The following is a 22,002-nucleotide window of genomic DNA, read 5'->3' as shown; positions in this document are numbered from 1 at the left end:
AAAACAAATCCAATGTTTTAAGGAAATGTAGTAATGAGTGTTAAAAGTTATAATAAATGTTAAACTGTAATCAGGACAGCATGTACAGTTATTTTCTGGTAAGTGATGAATGCTTATATTGCAAAAATTAAAAATAAATAAATTTTCAGACACAAACTGTGGAGAAAAATATTGGTTTAAAAGTTATATTTAAGAGGTGGAGCTTTAAATGATGAATATAGTGGATAAAACATGTAGTCATGAGAACAGCACAGACAAAAATCTAAATTTTAGAAAAGTCTTCTTTCTGTGAAATGGGAAATAATTTATAAAACAAAGCTGATGTTACATGGTGAAACCCTGCTGGCTCTTTCAAATTAGAATTTGTACTGTTGTCCACACTATGATCATCTGTAAATATATAATGACTGATAAACCACAGGTCAACAGTGTCATTGTGTCACCTTTGACAGGGCCACATATGGGAAGGTGTCCATGGCCAGCATTGTCTCCTCCCCTGATCCGCCTTCCATCTGACCTCGTAGAATTCGAGCTGCCGACACCGTGGACACACCCATCCCTGGGAGACAATGATTTACAGGTAATGTCACTGATATGGATCCACCATTTATTTTCAGTTCCACTATCTCAGTTTATCTTAGTTTACTGAGATAGTGAAAGACAATCAATGATTTAAAAAGCTGTTTTCTTGTGTTCACATTCAGTGAAGGTTTTGCTGTTCTGACCCCAGAATACTGTCCCCTGTTTACTTTGCAAACGTTTAAAAAATCCTGACCAAAAATATTAAAATGTGTTTGTTTGAAAAGCTGGAGATGGAAGGGAAAAAATGATTCAGTAATTCTCTAAGCAAACTAAGTGAGAGCGTGTCAAGGCCATTAACGTCAACTGAATCCACAAATGGACAGGGCATGGAGGGCAGCGGTATACTAAGAAAACCACATTTTCAAACAAAATCCTCACACAGACCAACACGGACTCCTCCAGGGAAATATTCAGGCCACGATTGGTCGAACATATAACAAATAAACATGCTTAAAGATGCTGCTATGGCACAATCTGGATTACATCACGTAAAACATACACATTACATGCCTTTGATTTTCTAAATCAATTAAGGGACCTGTTTAGTCTCTTCGTGTGGTCCACTATTGGATTTCACCCCTGACTTTGAAAACCATACTTTGCAAAACCCATGTCAGGGTGATGCACTTAACTCTCCCTTCAACATCACAGTCATAAAACTGAGAACACTCTCTGGGCAGGGCATTACTGGAGAGATGCACAAAGAAAACTCGAGCCTCGACCACCCAGAAATGAGACTAAATAGGTCTGATTTAAAGCAGATATACTGGTAGTTAACAGGAACAACACTCTTAAATCTCTGTGCCTTTAAACAGCTCCCCTTACAGAAAAAATCTTTCATGCCTCACCGGCTGTAAATATACCACACCAGTGACAATTAATGTGAAAGATTTTCCAATCAAATCTGATCCAGATGGAAGCTTTCCTCAACTGGCAATAATCGTCCCTTTGGTTGACAGTACAACGAATGCCAGACTGCACTGCTAAGATATGTAGCGTGTCAGGAGTGGATCCTCCTGAAGTCATTAACCACAACTAGTGATGTTATAGAGAAATGTTTTTACAAGAGGTTCTCTATTCTGTTGAAGTCGTGCACACTCACATCCTGCAGTTGGTTTCCCACTATTCAGCTCATCAGCAGTTCACGGTGCCAACAAACAGCCATGTGTCAACAAAGGCAGTGGAGAAGAAGAATGCTAGCAAGAAAACATGGATGTAAACTATACAAACCATAGAATATCTAAAAAAATCCACTTTGCAAATGCTTTGTAAGGAAGAAAATGTACTCATACAAAGATGCAATGCAAAGTTGTCCTGCTTAAACTACAAAATAGGTGCAGTTTGTGACAGCCAGTGCTTTGCAATATGACTCTCACTCTAGCTCTGTTTTTGTCTTCAACGACTCCATGACTAGAGACATATCTGGCTCATTAGCTACAAAATGTTTCGTTGTTGTCACAAACAAGATCGTAACTTTACGAACCAAAACAATTAGCTTAAAGGCACTAAATTGCTCCGTAAAGCTAAAGGGAACTGACATGATGTTTATCTGTAGGTCGCCTTGGAAGTTAACATCACCCTGGTTCATTCAATGAAAAGCCAATGGCATTTTTCCATTTGGATCTTGGATTACCACAGGAAATAACTTCTGTGGCAAAAAAAAAAGTTCATAATAATTTTGTTCAGCAGGATAATATTCACAAATGAACACCACTTTAATGAGTTTTGAAGCGTAAATGCGACCACCAGACATAAAACGCTAACGATAGGCTACAAATGAGCTACACGACAGTCACGACTTCAACGTCGCCACCACAACGAGGCTGTAAAGCTGCGCTCAGCGTGATGAGACTCTTGTTAGCAACCTTTATTTTTAAAGACACGTAAAGGCCTCAGAATTCATTAATGGGGTATTTACTGACAGACTTTATGTGATAGACCAAAACATGAAAAATCTCTAACGTTTGTGTTAACCACAGAGCTTTTTTCAGGCACTTCACCAAAAACTCATTCAAGAAACCCATTGACCTCAAGACGAGGGAAGCCGAGTGTTAAAATGCTAACTCATTTCTGGGTTTTAGGCCTCAGTCTTGCAGTACTTTACAATCAGGAGTCTGTGTCGTCCCTTTCACATTATACTTTGTCATTAGATCCATTGTTAACATAAACATAGGCTTATCTATCGGTGGAGTTTTAAGTTCAGGAAATTAAAACCACTTGGTTAAGGTTAGAGAAAAATCACTTTGATGATTAAATTAAATCAGCATTGGCTGTTGGTGGGAGATGAGATGGGAACTTAATGCCTTCAGTCATTACTCACACCACTCCAAGACTTTTCAGGTCAAGTCCATGTAAACGTAATCAACTTTAAGTATTTGACCAAATGACTAAAGCTATTCAAAGGATTATTAAGACCACTGGCTCATAAACCCTCAAAAATCTAGACACACGCCTGCACTGTACACTCACTCACAGTCCGCTCTCCAAGCCACTTTCCCTCGATCCATTCTGAGCACAGCAAATGTACTGTAACTGAACACACTTGAGCACTGTCTTCCATTGCATATTGTATTTGTCACTGAGGCTGAAACTAGCAGCCTTTTCTAACTTTAACCACAACCGAGTCATTGTTGAATGTTTGCTGGAATAGATTTCATAATGATAGCATGTCCTACCGTCGCCGAGGAACAGGATGATGTTCTTGGCCTGGTGCTCCCGAGGGCGGAGCTTCAGCGCAGCATCCAGTGTTGCCCTGGCCTGAGCATCCCAATATGCCGGTTCCCTCTCAAGTTCGTACAGCGCTGCTCCGTGGAAACACACACATAGATGGAGACTGAGATAAGTATATGGGGAGTGTGGATGGATGTGAGCGGAGATTTTTTTCAGGTTTGTGTGTGATGTTGACTGCTTAGTATGTGTGGGTGTGTGGTGTTTGCATGCGTGGAATAGTAAAGCTCCTGTACAGAGAAGTGAATTCAAGTGTGTCTGTGGGTGTCTGCACACTCATGCATCGCTCTCTGCCTTTTTCTGACACTTTGAATTATATTTGGCCTTGGGTTAGACAAGAGAGGAGGTTTCTCAAGAGGTGTCAAAATGACAAAAACAGCCAGGAAGACACTTTGGTTTCTGTCTGTTCTTGCCCAGAACATACAGGAAGGAACATTCCTCCGGCCACACACCAAAACAACGGAAAGACAAACAGCCCGTCCCACATTTTACATAAACAGGTAGACACAGGCAAAAATATACTCACATACGCCTTTGTGCACTGACACTAACACAGACTCCCCATTACGCCTACACACCTGAGTTTCAGACACAGTCTGTCCTCACACACTCACCCTCTCCCAGGTTGAGGTTACCTGCTTGAGTCCCCCAGCGCGTCCATTTGTCTGCCCACAAAATGCTACTAATATCCCAACCGCAGGCAGCAATAATAACTCTGTCATCTCCTCACCTTGGCTCTCCATGGCGGCCCGGCCCACAGCCAACAGTGTGGGGCCCAGGAGGATGAGCAGGAGATTGGGGGCCCTGCAGTGTGGCGTCTGCATCTCTAATCCGAGCGACCTGGAGGCTGGAGAGGTTGACACAGCCGGCTTTCACAGCACCACGGCGAGACCAAAAGACACAGGCACAGGCGGAGAGTGTGTGTGGCTGCTAAGACCTCCGGCCCTGCCTTTTTAAAGCCCCGCTGGGTGTGTAGTAAGGAAGGGCCCACGCCAGCTCATAGGCTTAGAGCCACAAAAGAGGGAAGAGAAAATGTGAGGGAAAGAGGAAGAGCCAGGGGAGAGAGAGAGAGAGAAAGAGACAGGGAAAGTGGGACCACACAAGAGTGCAGTAGCATCACAGCCCCTCTACTCACTTTGATTCCTTGAAATGCACCACCCCCATTTTATTGTTTTAAAAGGTTGCTCCCATTTGGTTCTCCCTCTTTTCTCTGGCTCCCCCACTCTGAAGTGTGTATGATAGAAATTTGAATGGTCCTTTGATGTGGTAAATGTATAATGGCTGTTTTTATGCAGCAGCGTCTAACAGGGAGTGAAAAAAATGGCTACCCAATTTGTGTTGGCATCCATCATGATACAAATCATAACTGTGTCTTTTTCCATTTCTTTCCCCCCATCTCCTGGAAAAACAGTCCACGGGAAGAAAGGGAATGAGGTCCAAGCTATTCTTGAAAATATCATGATTGAGTCTTGATGTGCTCTGCTTTTCATGTCAGGAAAATGGTCATATTTCCATTTCCTCCCCTCAGAATTTTTGCATTTAAAAGACCCCAATATTTTCCCTCTCTCACCGAGTTGTCTTGGCTGGTTTTTCCGTGGGAAGTGAAGCCGGGCTAGCATTTTTCTTCCGTGAGGTAGTGGAGACCGCCTGCAGAATGAAAATGCCTCTCTTCTACGCAAACACAACAGTTAATGTGTGAAATGAAGTGAGTTGGGCCAACTTTGTTCCACACGGCCAGAGGAATCAAATTCCCGAGGAACGGGTCTCGCCTCGTGAACCCGCGAGGCTGAATCTCGTTACAACTCAGAGCTCTGGAAGACCTCTGCTTTCTGCCAACCGCTCACCCGTTGCCAACAGGGGTTTGCAGTTAGTCACATGTGCCTAATCAAGACTGCAATAAAATCATAGCTGCAATCTTGGTAAGGAGGCCTCACATGATGCGGCCCACACCACATGAACTGGAAATACCAGCGGCAATGTGCAAGAGCAGGAAATCTTGTGGAGGCATGTCTCTCTGTCCGTTTGTTATGGGTTTGCCCCTGAGAGAAAGTCTATCTTGTGTTGGGAAATTCAAATTAGCTTCCTGCAAGACAAGTGTAAACACCTGGTGGCTGTTTTTGGTCTCAGCGTGGATCATCCATCCTCACCAAGGTGCTTAGTAGCTTTTGTTGGCTGATTATATGGCATGCTTGAACGCTTGTGGGAAGGTGGTGAACTCCTGGGAATTTAGAAGGCTAATATAAACAAAGCAAAGTGCAGCAACACTGAAAGATATCAAATTCCAATGTATACTTCATATACATGTCAGTGACAGAATCAGCATTCAGCATCTAAAATTAAAACCATAATTCTGATCTTGCACTCAGAGGTTACACATTATTTCCAACTTAATGTACTATGTTTTAAAAATTACAATCACTTGTTTGCATTTGTACCACCCACCTGTCTCAGAGGAGTAGATATCTGTGTTTCCTGTTGAAAGCAAATAACATATTTCATCTTTTTATTCCCCCAAAGCAAATCTGTCTTGACGAGTGGTAACTATTTTCCTGGCCTCTGATGGAGAGCAAGTGTATACAGGATATTTATAGTGTAGCAGATGGTGACTTGTGTACACTATTTCGATCACGAAGCAGAGGAAACCGTACAGTGGGGGGCTTTTCTTCATCATGCGGTGTGTTCAAACTGATTTCCTGTTCAACCTGACGAAAAAAAGGCACCTGTTCATGGATCTCAGAAAGGATCTAGCCTGGTAAAGAATAATCATAATCTATGATATCTATCATTTTATATAAAAAGGTGTCACGTCTCTATGGCATAGTGAGTATTTCACTGTGGAAGAACACCCTTTTCCTTCTTTTCTGCCGTTGTCTGGCAAGATTTTTTTTCTCTCAGGTGATCCTCTTTTGTTTAATTCAAATTTCAAAAAGCTCATAAGAGACTACAATCTTGGACAAATGGTGAAAGACGATGCACACTTTCTACACCACCCCTCTTTCCCCAGTATAAGACTTTGAGGAGCAACAGACCAACTTTAGCAACTACAAGTTCTTTGGAAGGGTATCCAGATACAATTTCCCTGGAGTTCCCTACTGAAAATCTATCCTCCCAGCGTCCCGTGATGAACTGTCAATTGGCATTCTGGTGTGTAAGACATGAAACATGTAATGTTGACACTCTGCATTCATTATCAAATAAAGGACAAAAGCCAACAAAGGGAAAAAAGATAACGAAAAAAGGAAGAACTGGGCATGTTGGTGGACTATATGGTTCAAGAAGCAGACCATGTAAACTCAACATCTTCCGTTTGACTCCAGCTGAGGGTGTTTTGCGTCTTGTCCACTGTCTCAACTGAAAAAAGTTCCTTTCACATGTTGCCCTGTATAGTTGACATGTAAAGAACCCAAAACTGTAACACAAGTGTATTGAAATGTAGATTGTTTTTACAATTGCACCCATACATCGTCACAAGCACTCCATCACCCCAGCATCTGGATCCTGAGTCAGACTCCCCTAAAACTAAATTACAAATGTTATACTCGCCTGTGCTTCCCTTCTCTCTGCCAAGCTCCTTTAACCTATAGATTCTGTAAATTACAGTGGTTAGCCAGATTTCTGTGTCTAGATTACAACTCAAGGAGGGAAATGTTTAGGTTCAGGTTGTCAAAGCGAGGATATACATGTGGGTGGTGCCAGACCACACAACCACAGTTTCAAAGAGCCTAATCCTTTTCCCTGGCTTTTTCAAAAATGGCTTAAAAAAAGGAATTTTTGAGATATGACAAAGATAGGGGAGAGGGACATTGAGCCAAGAATATTGATGGCAAAAGCTGAAGATGCTTAAGATGGTATCTTAAAGAAGGGAGAGAGTCAGACATTCAGCAGGGAAAGAGAGAGAGACGGAGGAGACAGACGGACTGCCAGATCTTAGAGGGAATAAAAACAGAGACAGCGCTGGTGGAACAATTAAACTAAGTCTGAAATGATGCCTGTGATCTATTTTGGCCTCGTCACAAATTCGACCCCCCCTCCACCACACCCCCTCCGCCCCGCCTCCCCAAACACACACTCATGAAGTGCCATCCGTAAGACAGACGAAGAATATATCTAGATCAATTTAAAGAGGTACCATAAATGATGTAACCCCCTTTTTTATGTGAAGACTGAGATCCCATCCCAGAACAGTTGGACGACCAGTCATAAAAGGTTTTACTGCTGGTATGCAACTCAATTGGGGGACAATTACAAGTGAAGTACAGAGAGACCCAACGTCCTGACTCAAGACGGCTCAGACGCAGCTACGGCAAGAGAGTGCTACCTCAACATCAAACAGTCTGACAGCTTTGAGAAGTGGCCCCTCTTAGTTTTTAATTGGACTCATAAAGGAAATATGGAGTTTATCCTAATTAAGCTATGGTGTGTGTGTGTGTGTGTGTGTGTGTGCAACGGTGAAAGAGTGAATTAGAAAGACTGGCTTAGCAAGGAGAGACATGTGAGCTTCAGAGAGATTAAAAGAAAAGTCTTTGTGTGTGTGTGTGTGTGTGTATGCAAACATGCGCTCTCTCTGTTGTGTTATAATTGTCTACAGTTTGTTATGTCTGACTTCAAACCTAAAAGTTATGACATGGAAAAAAGTAGATTGCAGTGAACTCATATCCAGACTTACAGCGCCAGTTTTACTGTGAGCATTGAAGAATATATTACATTTGACATCATGTCATGAGGAAATGCTTTCATGGGCACACGGTGACCACATCAAATATTTGCTAATGGCTGTTGGTTTGCTAACCTTCATCCTTTTGCTCGCTCCCTCGGCAACATCACAAATATAAAATTCTGACTCACCTGCGCAGCGGCATCCAGTGAGGAGAAGGAACCTTATCAACAGTATCATCTTGACTCTGAGCCACAAAACCTCTTCGGCTATCAGACTTATTTCTCTTTTCCCAACACTGTTCTCTCTACTTTCGTCTTCTTGCTCCTCTTCCGCCTCTCTTGTTTTTTTGGCTCTCAAAATGTCTTGCGAATACAATCTGCTTCTTACAGCTCCTTCTACAACAATGGCGGGCAAAGTTTCTCACCTCCATGGTATCCAGAGAAATAACAAATGACTGATGGAAAACAAAAACTTATTTTCCTTCCACCACTACCATTTTGTAGCCTTGGCTTGCATCTTTGGTTTGAGGCAGAGGCGGTGGAGGAGGGGGAAACACACTTATTTGGACACACACACACACACACATATCTGCACCACCAGCAGCACTCACCTTTTTACCAGTTTGCGTCAGAAATATCCATCAAATCAGAGAGCGGGCCCATTTCCCTCCCCACACTGCCCATCTTTTTTATCTTCACAATGCATCAAATCAAAGTGTTTTCCTCTCTCGGTCCTTTGTGGACACGTGTCTGTCAGCAGCTCACACAGGTTACAGCTTTGTAGTTTGCTGCAGAAAATGTCTGAACTGGTTTCAGAGGAGTCAAAGTGGGACAGAGGGTTTGAGGAATGCATGGAAATAAACAAGTGTGTGGATGCTGTACATTACAAAGAGAGGCATGTGAAAATAAACTTGTACTAATGAGCTAAGTGTTGACTGAAAAGCAGGATTATGCGGGAAGACAGAAAATCGTGGAAATCCAGCAAGATACATTCATATTCAGGATGGCTGAGCGCGGTCTGATGGGAGAAAACAAGAGTTTTAATCAACACGCACAGCCGCGTTGTACCTGCCTCGCATTCCTCGTCTCCCACTCAACTAAGCACTCTGCTTACCCTAGATCTCCTCCACATCAAAGAGCCCTCATTACAGGAGCCATCAAACATGCATAGAAAGATTCAGGGAGGGAGAGAGATAGAGCCGGGAGGGAGGAACGGAGGTGGGAGGACAGCGGGGATGAGGGAGTGCAACCATACGCCTACTGCATACAGACGTATCATTCAAAACAAATCAATTCCAGCTGCTATTTGCCTCACCTGGCAAGACCTTGGACAAGATCAGGCAGAAACACAAGAAATAGCCAGCAGTTGCCAAAGAACAATGCGCAAAAAGAGATTCCCAAAACACTTTTTATTTTGAGTCAGAGTAAATGAAGGCCAAAGAGATGAATGTTAAAGGAGCCCAATCAGTGTGGTGGAGCAGCATAAAATCTTTCTCCTCTTCCTCATAGCTTTTGTTTTCCCTTCTGAAAGGACGCCAAAAAGAGTTCCCTTTTCCTGCACGGCCACCCAGGCGTGATGCTCATGCTTGTGGGAGGAACATTGTGTCAGGTGGTGAGGTCGGGAGGCTCCGCGACTGGCGCTTGAGGTCAGACTTAGGTTTATTTTCCTAGGCAGGCCTCTGTCCAAAAACATCCTCCGCCGTGTCCTCAGTGTCCGCCAGGTGCTGACCAGACAGAGCCTGGTAGCAGCGTAAGGAGAACTGCTGTGAGATGGACTGCTTCTTTCATTCAGCTGGTTTGGCGGCGGTCATTTACATTTACAATTTCGGCATTCAGGTCACACACTCATGCATGGATTACCAAGAAGGCATGGGGATGACATTTTTTGAGGACCACACTGGACCACCCAGGGGACTGCATCTACTGTAGAGGAATTCATAATTCCCTGGGTTCCAAGTAAACTATGAGCTTTATCAGTGACCTGTATGTGTTGCAACAACCTGCAGTAACCTCTTTCTTTGCCTGTGGCACAGTCCCCACTTGCATTTTCACAATAAATGAGTAAGCTAACAAGTTATGAAAGAAATGTTTAGTGAAGAGGTCTCAGCATTCACTGAGCCAGAATAAATGTTACAGGCAACATAAATGTCTGTTATCTGTTCAATCTGCTGCTCTCAGCACCCATTATACAATTGACGATACTAGAAAGGGTATACCTCTCTTAGGGAACATGATCTGTGAACATGATCCCCTGATTTTCCTCTAGCACCACTATGGAGTTGGATCAGCAGTTTGGTGCGGCTTCTGCACTGATGCAGGCACTGCGCCAGACTGGCGTGGTGAAGAGGGAGCTGGGCCGGAAGATGAAGCTATTGATTTACTGGTCCATCTACGTCCCAACTGTCACCTATGGTCATGAACTCTGGGTAGTCACGAAAAGAATGAGATCGTGGATCGGCTGAAATGAGTTTCCTTCGTGGGGTGGTTGGGCTCAGCCTCAGAGATAGGGTAAGGACCTCGGACAGCTGAAGGGAGCTCGGCGTAGAGCTTGAAAGGGGTCAGTTGAGGTGGTTCGGGCATCTGATCAGGATGCCTCCTGGGCACCTCCCGTTAGAGGTGTTCGTCGGCACGTCCCACTGGTTAAGAGGCCCCAGGGCAGACCCAGAACACACTTTGCTGGGGAGAAGAACATCTGGGGTGCTTTGCTTGTTGCCCTCGCAATCCGATCCCAGATAAGCCGTTGAAAATGGATGGATTGATAGATGGACCACTATGAAGTTTACATTTTTAGTTTTTAGTGAAATGTCTTTGCAACCACCGGATAGATTGCTGAGAAATTTGGTACCAATATCCATGTCCCCATCAAGATAAATTGCAATAGTCATCGCTTAAAGTTTCATCTTACAACATCATCAGGACAATTTCTGACTTTATCCAGTCAGTGCCCGCAAAACTAAAGTTCTGTGCTAGTGATCAAATGTTAGCATGCTAATATATTTAGCACTGAACTTGAAACACCACTGTAGGAGCTATAGCCTTACTGAGCCACTAGCATTTCTGTAGAAGATCAGTCCTATTTCATGTATCTTTTATGGGAGCTTTGTTTCTGTCTTGATTAAAAAGAATGTTAATTGATGTAGATGTGTGCGCACAACATCTTGCTCAAGAATACTTCACAAAAAAATAAGCTTTTTTTCTGTGGGAAAATGTCCCTCATACCTAAACATCCTGCAGCCCCCCAGCCCAAATCTCCAGATGCTTGTTGGGGCAACAACTTGGTGACAACAACATTTAGGCTGGGAAAAAGGCTCAAGGAACCAACAGAGCGCTTTGTGTGACGCCTCTGTTTGAAGCCATGTCTTTGACTTGTGTTGTGGCACAAAGATGTGTGTAATGAATCTGGATGCGAGCAAAAGCTGGCAAACAAGGACATTCATTTTAACTTTAATTAGCATCCCAGTGGAGTAATGATTGTTTCAATCTTTTGTTTTTGACTTTGCTCATACAGTAAACACATTACTAAAACTTTATTAAAACCATTTTGCAGTGAGTTGACCATGCTGTGCAAAGGCCATGATTTATCTCAGTTGGAGAATTTAATAAATTCCATCAAGAAATTAAAACCACCTTCCTCATGATCCTTCTGTTTCTGCACATTTACATATTACTGTCGTTTTGTGGCCTGCATTTAAGCATTACTTTGATGTGTTTCATGTTCAGTAACGTCAATGTCTCATCTAAGTAAGGGCTTTGCTGTCCCTGAGGAGGAACTTCAGTCTGTCAGGCTCCTGCAGTACCAGTGTGTAACTGGTGTTACTGGAAATGTTTGTGCGCACCACTTTCAAATCCAACATCAGTGAAGAAACTTTCCCAGAAACTAAATGGAAGTGTCTCACTCTGACACATATCCCCATCAATCAGATTTGAAAAAGTGGTGTTTTGTTTGTCGTACCATGGTAACAATAAAAATATCCCTCTTTCAATTGTTTAGTGACTCACAGAGGCTACAGAAAAAAAGCGAAAGACTCAGCACAACCATAAATGTCTATTTATTCCATCTGTAATGATGTGGAGAAGGTGTATAACAAACTCCGAGGTGCATCGTCAAAGGTGTTTTAGCATGTCAAATACAGTGGGGTTCATTTTTATTTCAGACCTTAACAAAATGGAGCACATACATTGTAGAAGTGAGGCTCAGGTAAGAATGAAAGGAAAATAGCAGCAGCATAGCAACTGAGGAATGTTTTACCACAGTCTTATCTTTGTCAGGGAGCTTTTTATGATATGAAAAGTAGACAAGTTTGTGAGCCAGCCTGTCAGCAGCTACCAATAAGGCCCTTCTCAAAGGTGCAAAACATTTTTATGACCATATAAAATTGAGATATATTCACCTCTACAGGTAAAGAGTTTATAATCCAGATGGAAAATCTGCAATGAGTGTGTTTGTCGTTGTCCCACAAAGCTAGATTAGCAGGTTAGCCATCACTGAGTTGTATTGCCTCGGTAACCGTCACTGCACAGTTGACCTGCTCCAGAGCAGATAAAGCTCGGAGGATCAGAGAGGATGTGTAAAACCCCACCTGCTAACCAATGAGCTTACTGGGAAAAGTGAGTCATCATTCCAACAGGCTCCCAGCAGCGTGTGTGTGGCGTTTACGATAAACTGACAAGTAATAAAGAGTGATACAACTAGGCCAGTAGAATCACTTTGATTTGATTATGGGGAGGCAGCAGTAGCTCAGTCCCTAAGGACTTGGCATGGGCATCAGAGGTTCGCCAGCCCTTGAGCAAGGCACTGAACCCGAGCCTGCTTGGGGCGCCTGTCCAAGGCATGTATAGGTCCTGTTTGTGCATGTGTGTGTATTTCGGGCCTGTGTGTATATGACAACAGAAAAACAACTATAAAATTGAATTTAGTATATCTTCTTCTTCCTCTTCGTCTACAAGATGCAGTATTTGTAGCACAACCAGTTGCCTCCTCTGGCATTACGACTGTGAATTTAACAAAGAGCATAAAGTTATTTGGCCTTAAGTTTACTTTTATGTAAGGGATGACCTTACATCAATCATATATTTTTATTTTTTATATTTTTTACTCACTCTACACTAACATGTTAAAAATAATAACCACATTTATTGCTTACACTTCTTCTTTGGATTAATGGTTTTTGGACATGGTCCATAAGAAATTTCATTAAATACCGGTAAATAAATAAATTATTTAAATGTTAATTTCTACTGCCTCAGTCACCTACATATGTGATTGGCTTCTTAGTATAACACTCACCTCTTTCTGCGAACAGGTTAGGTGAGGTAAATGTGGGATTAACAGCGCAGTGGTGCAGTGGTTAGCACTGTCGCCTCACGGCAAGAGGGTTATGGGAACCCAGGGTGTGGGGTTCGAACCCAGGGTGGGGGATCCCTCTCTGTTGAGACTGCAGGTTCTCCCCATGTCAGTGTGGGTTTCTCTGGGTACTCCGGCTTCCTCCCACAGTCCAAAGACATGCAGGTTAGGTAATGACTCTAAATTGCCCTTAAGTGTGAATGTGACTATGAATGGTTGTCTGTCTCTAAAGCCCTTTTTAAACAGGAATTGTGCAAATTTGCAGGAAAGTCCAATCGGTCTTCTTTCAGCATTGGCAGTATAAAAACAAAATCGGGGAGTGTGGCAAAATGCCGCCTGCCTACAATACAGAATGCGCCTTTTTCAGGGCAATGGGGGGCGTGAGCAAGTAACAAAACGTGTAGCTCAGCGTGTGAGGTAAACAGTGACGTGGGAGGGAAGCTGCGGCTAGTCAGTCTTTCGGCAATTCTCTCGTAAGTCGGCCCGTTCTTCACCGTCCCCGTCATCTGACAGTTAATGGCCTCTTTGTTTGCGAGGGCAAGGAGGGCGTGCAATTCCTTGTCTCCCCAGTTGCTCATCTTTACAGTGTCTGTCAGGTTTGCGTTTCCCTTTTGCTACTAGCTGCTCGCTAATTCCTGCTATCAGCTGTTTCCTGTTTATCCACCGCCAGTGGCTCGCACGTGCAGCGTCTTCAACAGCTCCTCCCACAAGTCATCAACAGCCCCTCCCGTTGCAGAAGGCCGCCTCGGTCTGTTTAAACTAAAAGGGTTCCGCCAATATGACTACCCTACGAGGCGGAAAATTGGGCAACTCAGATCAACTCTCTAATCCGGCTCTGTGTGTCTAAACGCTCGCAGTTTGCCGGCAAAACGGCCCAACATTCGCTGAAAATCTGGCAGTAAAAGGGGCTTATGTGTCAGCCCTGTGATAGTCTGGCGACCTGTCCAGGGTGTACCCCGCCTCTCGCCCAATGTCAGCTGGGATAGGCTCCAGCCCCCCCATGGCCCCTAACAGGATAAGTGGTGACGGAAAATGAATGCAAATGAGTTAAAAACCTGCTTTGTGAGATCAAGGATTGACAGAGCTGGAGTTAACAAAGCCAGACACCCAAAAAGAGATTGACTGAGCTGAACTTTGATCTGTGTGCATCTCAGTCAGTCGGTTAAGGTGATATCTCTCAGTTTTGTGCTTTGATTTCTGGATCACAGACTGTGGCTTTAACCCATGAAATGCACCGGAGCTTTGAACCTATGAATGAGCTGAAGTGAGCATGTGTGAGTGAAAACGCAGGTCATACAAATGAAACGTGTAAAAATGACATCTGGAATAACAATTTCAGATAACTCTGAGTCAAACTGAAGTAAAGAGAATGTAATAGGATATATACAGTAAATTGGTATCCAGCACAGTGGTGGTGGTGGTGGTGGTATGCATTTCTTCCACTGTGTTGGTGTAGACAGACTGATGACTTGTATAATTATACATGCTACAAACTGGTGAGTGTGTGCCACGCAGTTTTCTGTCTTGGGCTTGAAACTTACATTCCTGGAAACATGTGATATTGTTTTTGTGTCTAATCTACCTTCTTATTTTCTGTACTTATTCCTGTTAAATAGCCTGAATGGATTGTTTCACAGGGGGTGTCTGTCAAAGGTCTTGCCTCTGAGTGTTCTTTGCACCTTCCAGTGGCTGAAAAGTGAATTTAACATTTCTCTACAGAGCAGAAATCACCTGTGTTTAACAGGTTTCAATCAGCTGCACAGGTTTCCAACAAATATTCTGTGTTTTAATCTCACCCGAGGCAGTGAACTAACACAGAGATAAAGCATGCTCCCTTTGATCTGTGTTTTAGCCTTGTTAAATAATCTATGTTTCTTAACAGCAAGCCAATATAGGAGTAGAAGTTTGTTTGAAAAGCCCGAAGAAAAGCTTTGCTAAGGCTGGATACTGCTTCAGTAATGTTAAGTCTTCAGATGAGATGGGACAAATGTTCTCATTTTTATCACAGCTCAAATATTTTGATGCAAAAGCATCACCTATGGAACAAAATCTGCTCAATTTTCTGCGATTCTGAAAAACCAGAGTAAGGTAATGTGTTTTTAAGCGTGTGAGATGACTACAAGAGCTCATAAGTTGAGGTGGAGTGGATCAAAGTCCTCTGACTGAGTGGAACTTCAGAGCTATGAGGCAGCTTATCGTGAGGCATTGCCTGATTAGCCAACACTGGCTGTCATAATGTCATTTATTATAGTAAATAAAGTGAATTGGAGTATTAATTCTGCCAGAACAGTCACAAAGGCAGATGGCATGATCAAAAGACCAAGAGCGAGATTGAGTGCGTGTGTGTTTCTGTGTGTTTATGTGTGTCACAGTCACAGACACGATGATGAGGGCATGTCTGGGGGCCCTGCATCTGTCGACATTTTCCATCTGCCAGTCTGACTCCGACTGCCTTCAATTAACCCCTGACAAAAACCACAACTGACTTTACTGGGAAAGCAATCAAGCGCAGGGCAAATATTGTTTCTGAAAAATTCTTTGCATTTTTTTTAATAGAGGAACTTGATGCGTGGAATTACTCAAGATCAGAGCAATTCAGGAAGCGCTTACAAAATAGGATTTAGATCTGGATTTGGTGTAGCCCACACTCTTTCTCTCAACACTTCATGGCACACATTGCACCACTCTATATGGCAACCATTGCCCATGTGGCACCAATCATGACACCAGTCATTGTTAATCACATACAGTATCTTTATAAGTGAAATGTGTATATAGTGTGAGACCCAGCTATTGTTTGCTATGCATTTTTGATTTCTCTGAGCTATATGGGCATGTAAGACCTGATAAGTATAAAAAACTAAGCATTGTCTTTGAACAGTAAGTAGTTTTTGGAAAGAAAATGAGGACAATGGGTTTATTTTTTATAGTCACAAGTGTGTAATGAATTATAAAACTGTTTAATTTTAATACCTGAACATTGTTGTGCAAAAATAAAATGACAAACAACACAACAGTTGTTTAATGTGTTGTGTATGAGGTCACTGTCCAAGTCTAATAGTGTTCAGAACTGTTCATTTCAATGCCTAAACATGGCTGTGCAAAAACAAAATTGCAAATAATGCAACATATCTAAAAGACCTATGATTTGTTTTGTACCTGTTACATTTCCCCTGCTCTGTACTCCATGACATGCTAGGATACTACAATAGTAAAGTCCCAGTGTCCTCAAATGAGTACTTCCTGATTAACTACATGTATTATAATTGCTAAAATTGGTCAAATCTGTATGCTCAATCAAACTACAGACAAGTTTCAGCCATAAAATTTGATCAGGTATTGTACCATGTCCACCTATGTGTTGGGATCAGCTGTAGACTGAGTATAAAAGTGTTCACAAACAAGGACAACAGATCTAAGTTAAGCAAAATAAAGCATAAGGGGCAGGAAACCCAAAATGTAATCTCCTCATATGAGGACGCAGGGTTTCAGCAGGATACAGATTTTATATTATTTGATTTTTATTTTATCTAATTTGTATCTCTGTAATATTTGGATCGGGGTTTTTTTAGCACTTAATCACTCTAGAGCTGCTGTAAAGTGCAGGCTTCCCCAGTATGGGACTAATAAAATATTGTCTTATCTTATCTTATTTTGGACACTTCTGATACATATTAGCTAAACACCCTTACACTGAGCTAGTATTCACAATTCATACAAACATTGCCTAAGTGAGAAGAGAGCATTTTGCCTGTAAATCATTAGGCCTATGTTTTTATTTGAATGATTTGTATGACGGATTCAACACAGATATTCAAAACAGAGGCATTTAAGTTTTGTTTGTTTGATCCAATGTTGACTATTTGATGTGTTTTTCAGCTCTTTAAAGCTGGCTTGAAAGCTGGGTCTTGTATGGCTCCAAGTCCTTACATAATACCAGTGCAAACTCTATACTCCCGTCCAACTGGTGGCGGTAATGCGCCAGTAATGTCATTAAAATTTTGAGGGGGGGGAAGAAGAACAAGAGAGAAGGCGGAACTAGTAGTTTCTAGAACAAATGTTTCCGGCCGGAGTTATTTTGAATGAAGACTCGTGGAAATTTGCGCCTTTAATAACCATCAATTCTTTGGTTTTACAGTGGAGAACGCAATGGCTGCCCCAGGTCGGTAATATAATTTATTGTTATATTTAAGTCTGTATTTTCAGATTTATGACTCGTGTGGTTTATTTAGGAAAACTAAAGGCAAACAGAGTAAAGCCGTGGTTTAACAATGTGGTGCTAACCTTAAACGCTAGCCGTACGCTAACACACCAAACAACCATTAAACGACATTTTTCACCACACAAAAGGAACTTTAACGTCTAAAATACACTGCGCAGTTTTATTTCTTTATAAATGTCTATCTTACATTTGTAGTGCTGTAATGTAGGTAAACAGCTACCAATAAGCAGTAGCATTAACGTTAGTTAGCTGACATGTTACTCACCAACAGAAAGAAACGCAAAGTTAACGTTAGCTAATGTGAACTCACTCATAGTGGAAACTTAAGTTTGTTGGTTGTTGCAGTAACGTCAGACATATCAGGCTAAACCCCATCTGACTTGTTCTGTATGCTCAAATAGGAATTAAAGCAGCTTATTATAACCGCTCACTTTAAATGCAGTGATTTAGCTTCATGTAGCTGACGTGCATAATGACATACTAGTCTTGCTATTCGTGTGTGCATGTATACAGCCAGTTAGCCTAGTTACTTCAAACACTGTTTACTGATTTCTTCTTATCTCACAGGTCCTAATAAGGACAACATCAGAGCTGGGTGCAAGAAATGTGGATATCGTAAGTAAAGCTTTTGATACACAAGTTTCAACACAGGTTAAAGGAAGTGTTTTTGTGTGAACATGTTGATGTATGTCTCTTTGTTAACAGGGTGTCTACAGATATAACTAGGTTAAATTTAACACTTTTGTAATACCACCTTGAAGTTTAAGACCAAACGTACAATGGAAATACACATTATACTTAGTGTGTGTCTGTGTGACACACATGTGTAAGTACTCTTTTCAAGTAAACACGCTTATGTCAGTGCAAAATGAACAGTAAGGCAAAATGACATCAGTTGGGTGAGTTTACGTTTAATGTGTTAAATGTAGAAAGAAAATGAAATCTCATTGCTGTCATAAATTCTGTTTATTATTGCAATTCTTCGGTCCGTTCAATGATTGTAAACAGTCATTGAGTCTGTCAGGCCGGGGAAGTTTTCACAGTAATGTGTGACAAATTTAATATCCATAGAATCTGAATTTAAGACAATTTAAGGCTCTTAAAGGCCTTATTTTAAGAAAACTTAATGCAAGACTTTTTAAGGACCTGTAGACACCCTGATTAACCTGGGAAGATATGGGCTTGTTAAAGTTAAGGTAGGATCTCATGTAAAGCCCCAGTGAGGAATTTATGCAGTTCCTACAATTGTATTTAATCCAGAGGTAATAATGGTAACAGTGAGTAGTTAAATGATAATTAAATGCTCGAGTATATTTGTAAATCGAGCATTATTCACTAGGCACTGATTATGTTTCTTTGTAGCACCTGAGAGGGTTACCTATCATTCTTAAGTTTAAACAATAAGTTTTCCTGCTTTGTCATAGTTCTTCATCCATTTTCCCTGGGATGTTTGTATTTTTCAGCGGGCCATTTGACCTTTGAGTGCCGAAACTTTGTCAGAGTTGACCCCCAGAAAGACATTGTCCTGGATGTAAGCAGCACCAGCAGCGAGGAGAGTGACGAGGACGTACCTGCAGCTCAGCGCACTGAGAAGCTGGGACGAAGCAGAGGTAAATATTACGACCCTCACACTCTTTTATTAACGTATTCTACAGTCAGTCGTATAATAAATTAAAGAAAATAGAGTAAGATGATTACTTATCAGGAAAATGTGCATTTGATTAAAAAAAAATCTCTACAGTTTCTATTTTGTTCCTAAGTTTACTGGGCAGAATTAGACAACACAAGAATGTAATTTGCCTCAGATGTGCAAGTGGTTGACATCTCAGTGTTGCTATTATTAGACCTACAGATTTTACAGTTGTGTTACTTGCCTTTTCACTTTAAGAGCAGCTGCTATTCTAGTAAAAATGCCTGTAATATTCTGTCTATAAATCTGTGTAGGTTCCAATGATGATGACAACGATAGTAGAAAAGGGAGACACAAACGGAAGAAGAGCAGCGACAGAAAGTCAAGAAAGAGGTAATCCTTTTCTACCTTGAAAAATTTCTATTCATTAGTCCACATTAAACTTGACTCTTTTATATGTTAACAGTTTGTATACTGTCCCAGACTGGATAATAAGACTTTGAAGCTGGTGATGCTCCTATAGTGTTTCTCTTAATTGATTTGTTTCTTCTCTGCTGGTGAAGAGGTTTATAACACAGAGAATTCAAATATCAGTAAAATCAAATATGATAATATGATAAAATATAATAAAAAATGTTCAGAAATCTGAGATGTGTTTGCCTCTTTTGCTCATTTTTACACATTTGTGACCTTCTTTATTCCACTCTCCAGATCTTGCTCATCGAGTGACGACACCACAAAGAAGAAAAAGAAACGCAGCCGTTCCTGCTCCTCATCTGACGACGAGAGGAGGAAGAAAAAGAAAGTAAAAAGCCAGAAGAAGAAAAGCAAAAAGAACAAAAAGGAACACGGGAAGCATCAGAAGAAGAAACAGAAGAAGAGAAAAGAAGAATCATCATCCTCATCATCCTCTAGCTCCAGTGAATCCTCAGACAGTGACTGAGGAAACTGAGCGGCAGTGTCTGGAGGTCCAAGATATTTATTTTCCAGTCCATGTAACGTGTACATTACTGAGACATGGGTTTAAATGATTAATTAGGGCATAAAAAAAACAACTGTAAAGTACATTGTACACAGCAGATACATTTTATACCATCATGGAAATGAAAAACAAACGTGTTTGGGGTTCCCTGAATCATTTTGGTAACATGTACAAAGCCAGGGAACATGTTCTGATATAGTGTTTCTTTGTCCTTCCAGAGTGTTATATCACATATGACAACTTTTGTTGCGTGCAGAGAAATCTTAAAGTGACACATAGCACAGCCTTTTGGGCAAGTCCAATCAAGAAATGCAGTTGAGGGGAGAAAACGTGGATGTCGAGTTATGAATTCCCAGAGGCTGTTGTTTTGTTTTTGTTCTTTTTTTACACTTTTTGCCTCAATACTTTTTTGAAACTGTATCCAAAAACATTGCAAAAGGTTAAATGTGAAAGCCAAACGTAATTTGACATGATCTGAATTGCTAAGGATGACAAGGACTGAGTATGAGACCAGTGTTGACAATAATCTGTCAGTGTTGACAAGTTGGCAGCAGTTGAACGACGCGTAATATTGGTAGACAAAAAGGAGTTTTAGTCTTTTAGTTTGTATTTTTTAATGTTTATACTGTACTTTCACTGGGCTGGCTTTATCGTACAATAAGGCTCCTGCAGGTTCCTGGTGACAGTGTAATTCATATGATTATTGTCAAAGAAAAGCTTTCATCATTTTAACCACCACACCTTACTGAAAACCATCAGGACATTTTTAAGGCTTCATTCCAAAACATTGTGTGTAAAGTTTGGGAACTGTCATTAACTGACCTTCTTTATACAGCTTTGTTTATTTCCACTGCACAATTTGCTATTGCTTCAGTCTGTTGTTTTGGCCCTCCATATTAAGTATTCTTTTATTGTAATAAAGTGTATATATATTTGTATCTCCACTGTCTCTGTGTCATTTTGGAAATAATTTATAATGACATCAACAGAACATGGAAGAAAATACTCATGATAATTAAGCAGATAGAATTAGTTTTTCCTGTAGAGGGCAGCAACCTACCTTAAATGTGAGTTGAAGGATGCTGCTTTAGATAGAAAAAAAGTGCAGCTCAAACTGAGTGTAATGGATGTGAGGCATTTGCAGTTACATGTTTAGCCTTCCTGTGTACAGCTCTGTCATATATATTGCTGAGTTGTTTCTGTGACTTGTCAATCACCTTCCCTGCAATGTCTACAGTCCTGGAGAGCTTGTTTTTGCTCTTTGCACTCAGGTTGCCGTACCATGCTGTCATGTTAAATGACAAAATGCTTTCAACCAGGCGTCTGTAAATAATCTTTGTAAGAATTATGGATTAGGAGGAAATATGCAGCTGAGGCAAATATACATCACTTAAAACAAAGAAGTACTTCGCACATCTATTTTAAAGCAGGTGCATAGGAGAGGGACGAGAAGAATTGAACTGAAACTGAGTCTTTTCCTTAAATATACACCATTGAAACATTAAGTTTCTTTTCTAGTGTCAAACGCTCTGTGGACAATTAAAAGGGGTTTGTGTGCTTCCGCAGCAAACAGCATTTTGTTCTAAAATAGTCAAGTTGCAGCATGACTTTGGCGGCCATTCAATGGCACATGCTACTTAATACAATATTGTGCTACTTAGTTATATTTCTGGTTAAGTACTCTTTGGATGTGACGCCCAGTAAAAAGACGGTCCATCACTGCCTTGTACAAACCCTTAAAATGTTGCTGTGTGTAGATCATGAGTTTGACACTGGATGACCAGTATGAGCAACTTTTTTTTTTTTTTTTTAACATAATTCGTCAAGAGTAGACACAAAACAAGGAGACTGGAAAGGAC

At 41.3% G+C, this 22,002-nt stretch overlaps 2 protein-coding genes across 3 annotated transcripts in view; one reads left to right on the top strand and one right to left on the bottom strand.

The window, feature by feature from the left end:
• alpi.1 (alkaline phosphatase, intestinal, tandem duplicate 1) overlaps positions 1-22,002 on the bottom strand; it is a 132,776-nt gene that overhangs the window by 10,192 nt on the left and 100,582 nt on the right. The window contains exons 1-3 of one of the 2 annotated variants that reach the window (XM_050054894.1): positions 4,040-4,224; positions 3,258-3,383; positions 444-559 (exon numbers count right to left, since the gene is read on the bottom strand). In XM_050054894.1, the coding sequence (XP_049910851.1) occupies positions 444-559; positions 3,258-3,383; positions 4,040-4,133 (336 nt within the window). In that variant the 5' untranslated portion in view covers positions 4,134-4,224. Of the gene's footprint in view, positions 1-443; positions 560-3,257; positions 3,384-4,039; positions 4,225-22,002 lie in introns of those variants that run through there. The other variant, XM_050054895.1, reaches the window with a different exon arrangement.
• srek1ip1 (SREK1-interacting protein 1) lies at positions 17,344-21,081 on the top strand. Its single transcript, XM_050054900.1, has 5 exons — positions 17,344-17,471; positions 18,099-18,146; positions 18,995-19,141; positions 19,476-19,554; positions 19,873-21,081. The coding sequence occupies exons 1-5, from the start codon at positions 17,459-17,461 to the stop codon at positions 20,102-20,104; spliced, it is 519 nt and encodes a 172-aa protein (XP_049910857.1). The 5' UTR covers positions 17,344-17,458; the 3' UTR covers positions 20,105-21,081.

Source organism: Epinephelus moara, chromosome 10 (genome assembly GCF_006386435.1).
Source record: "Epinephelus moara isolate mb chromosome 10, YSFRI_EMoa_1.0, whole genome shotgun sequence".
In the NCBI taxonomy this organism is placed as follows: Eukaryota; Metazoa; Chordata; class Actinopteri; order Perciformes; family Serranidae; genus Epinephelus; species Epinephelus moara.
The sequence above is the reverse complement of the archived record's forward strand: the minus strand, read 5'-3'. Positions and strand labels throughout refer to the sequence as shown.

What these genes read in the sequence shown, in the direction of transcription:
- srek1ip1 (XM_050054900.1), top strand. An exon ending in GTGCAAGAAATGTGGATATC is followed by an intron (nt 18,147 to 18,994) that starts GTAAGTAAAGCT and finishes TGTATTTTTCAG; the next exon opens with CGGGCCATTTGACCTTTGAG. An exon ending in GACAGAAAGTCAAGAAAGAG is followed by an intron (nt 19,555 to 19,872) that starts GTAATCCTTTTC and finishes TCCACTCTCCAG; the next exon opens with ATCTTGCTCATCGAGTGACG.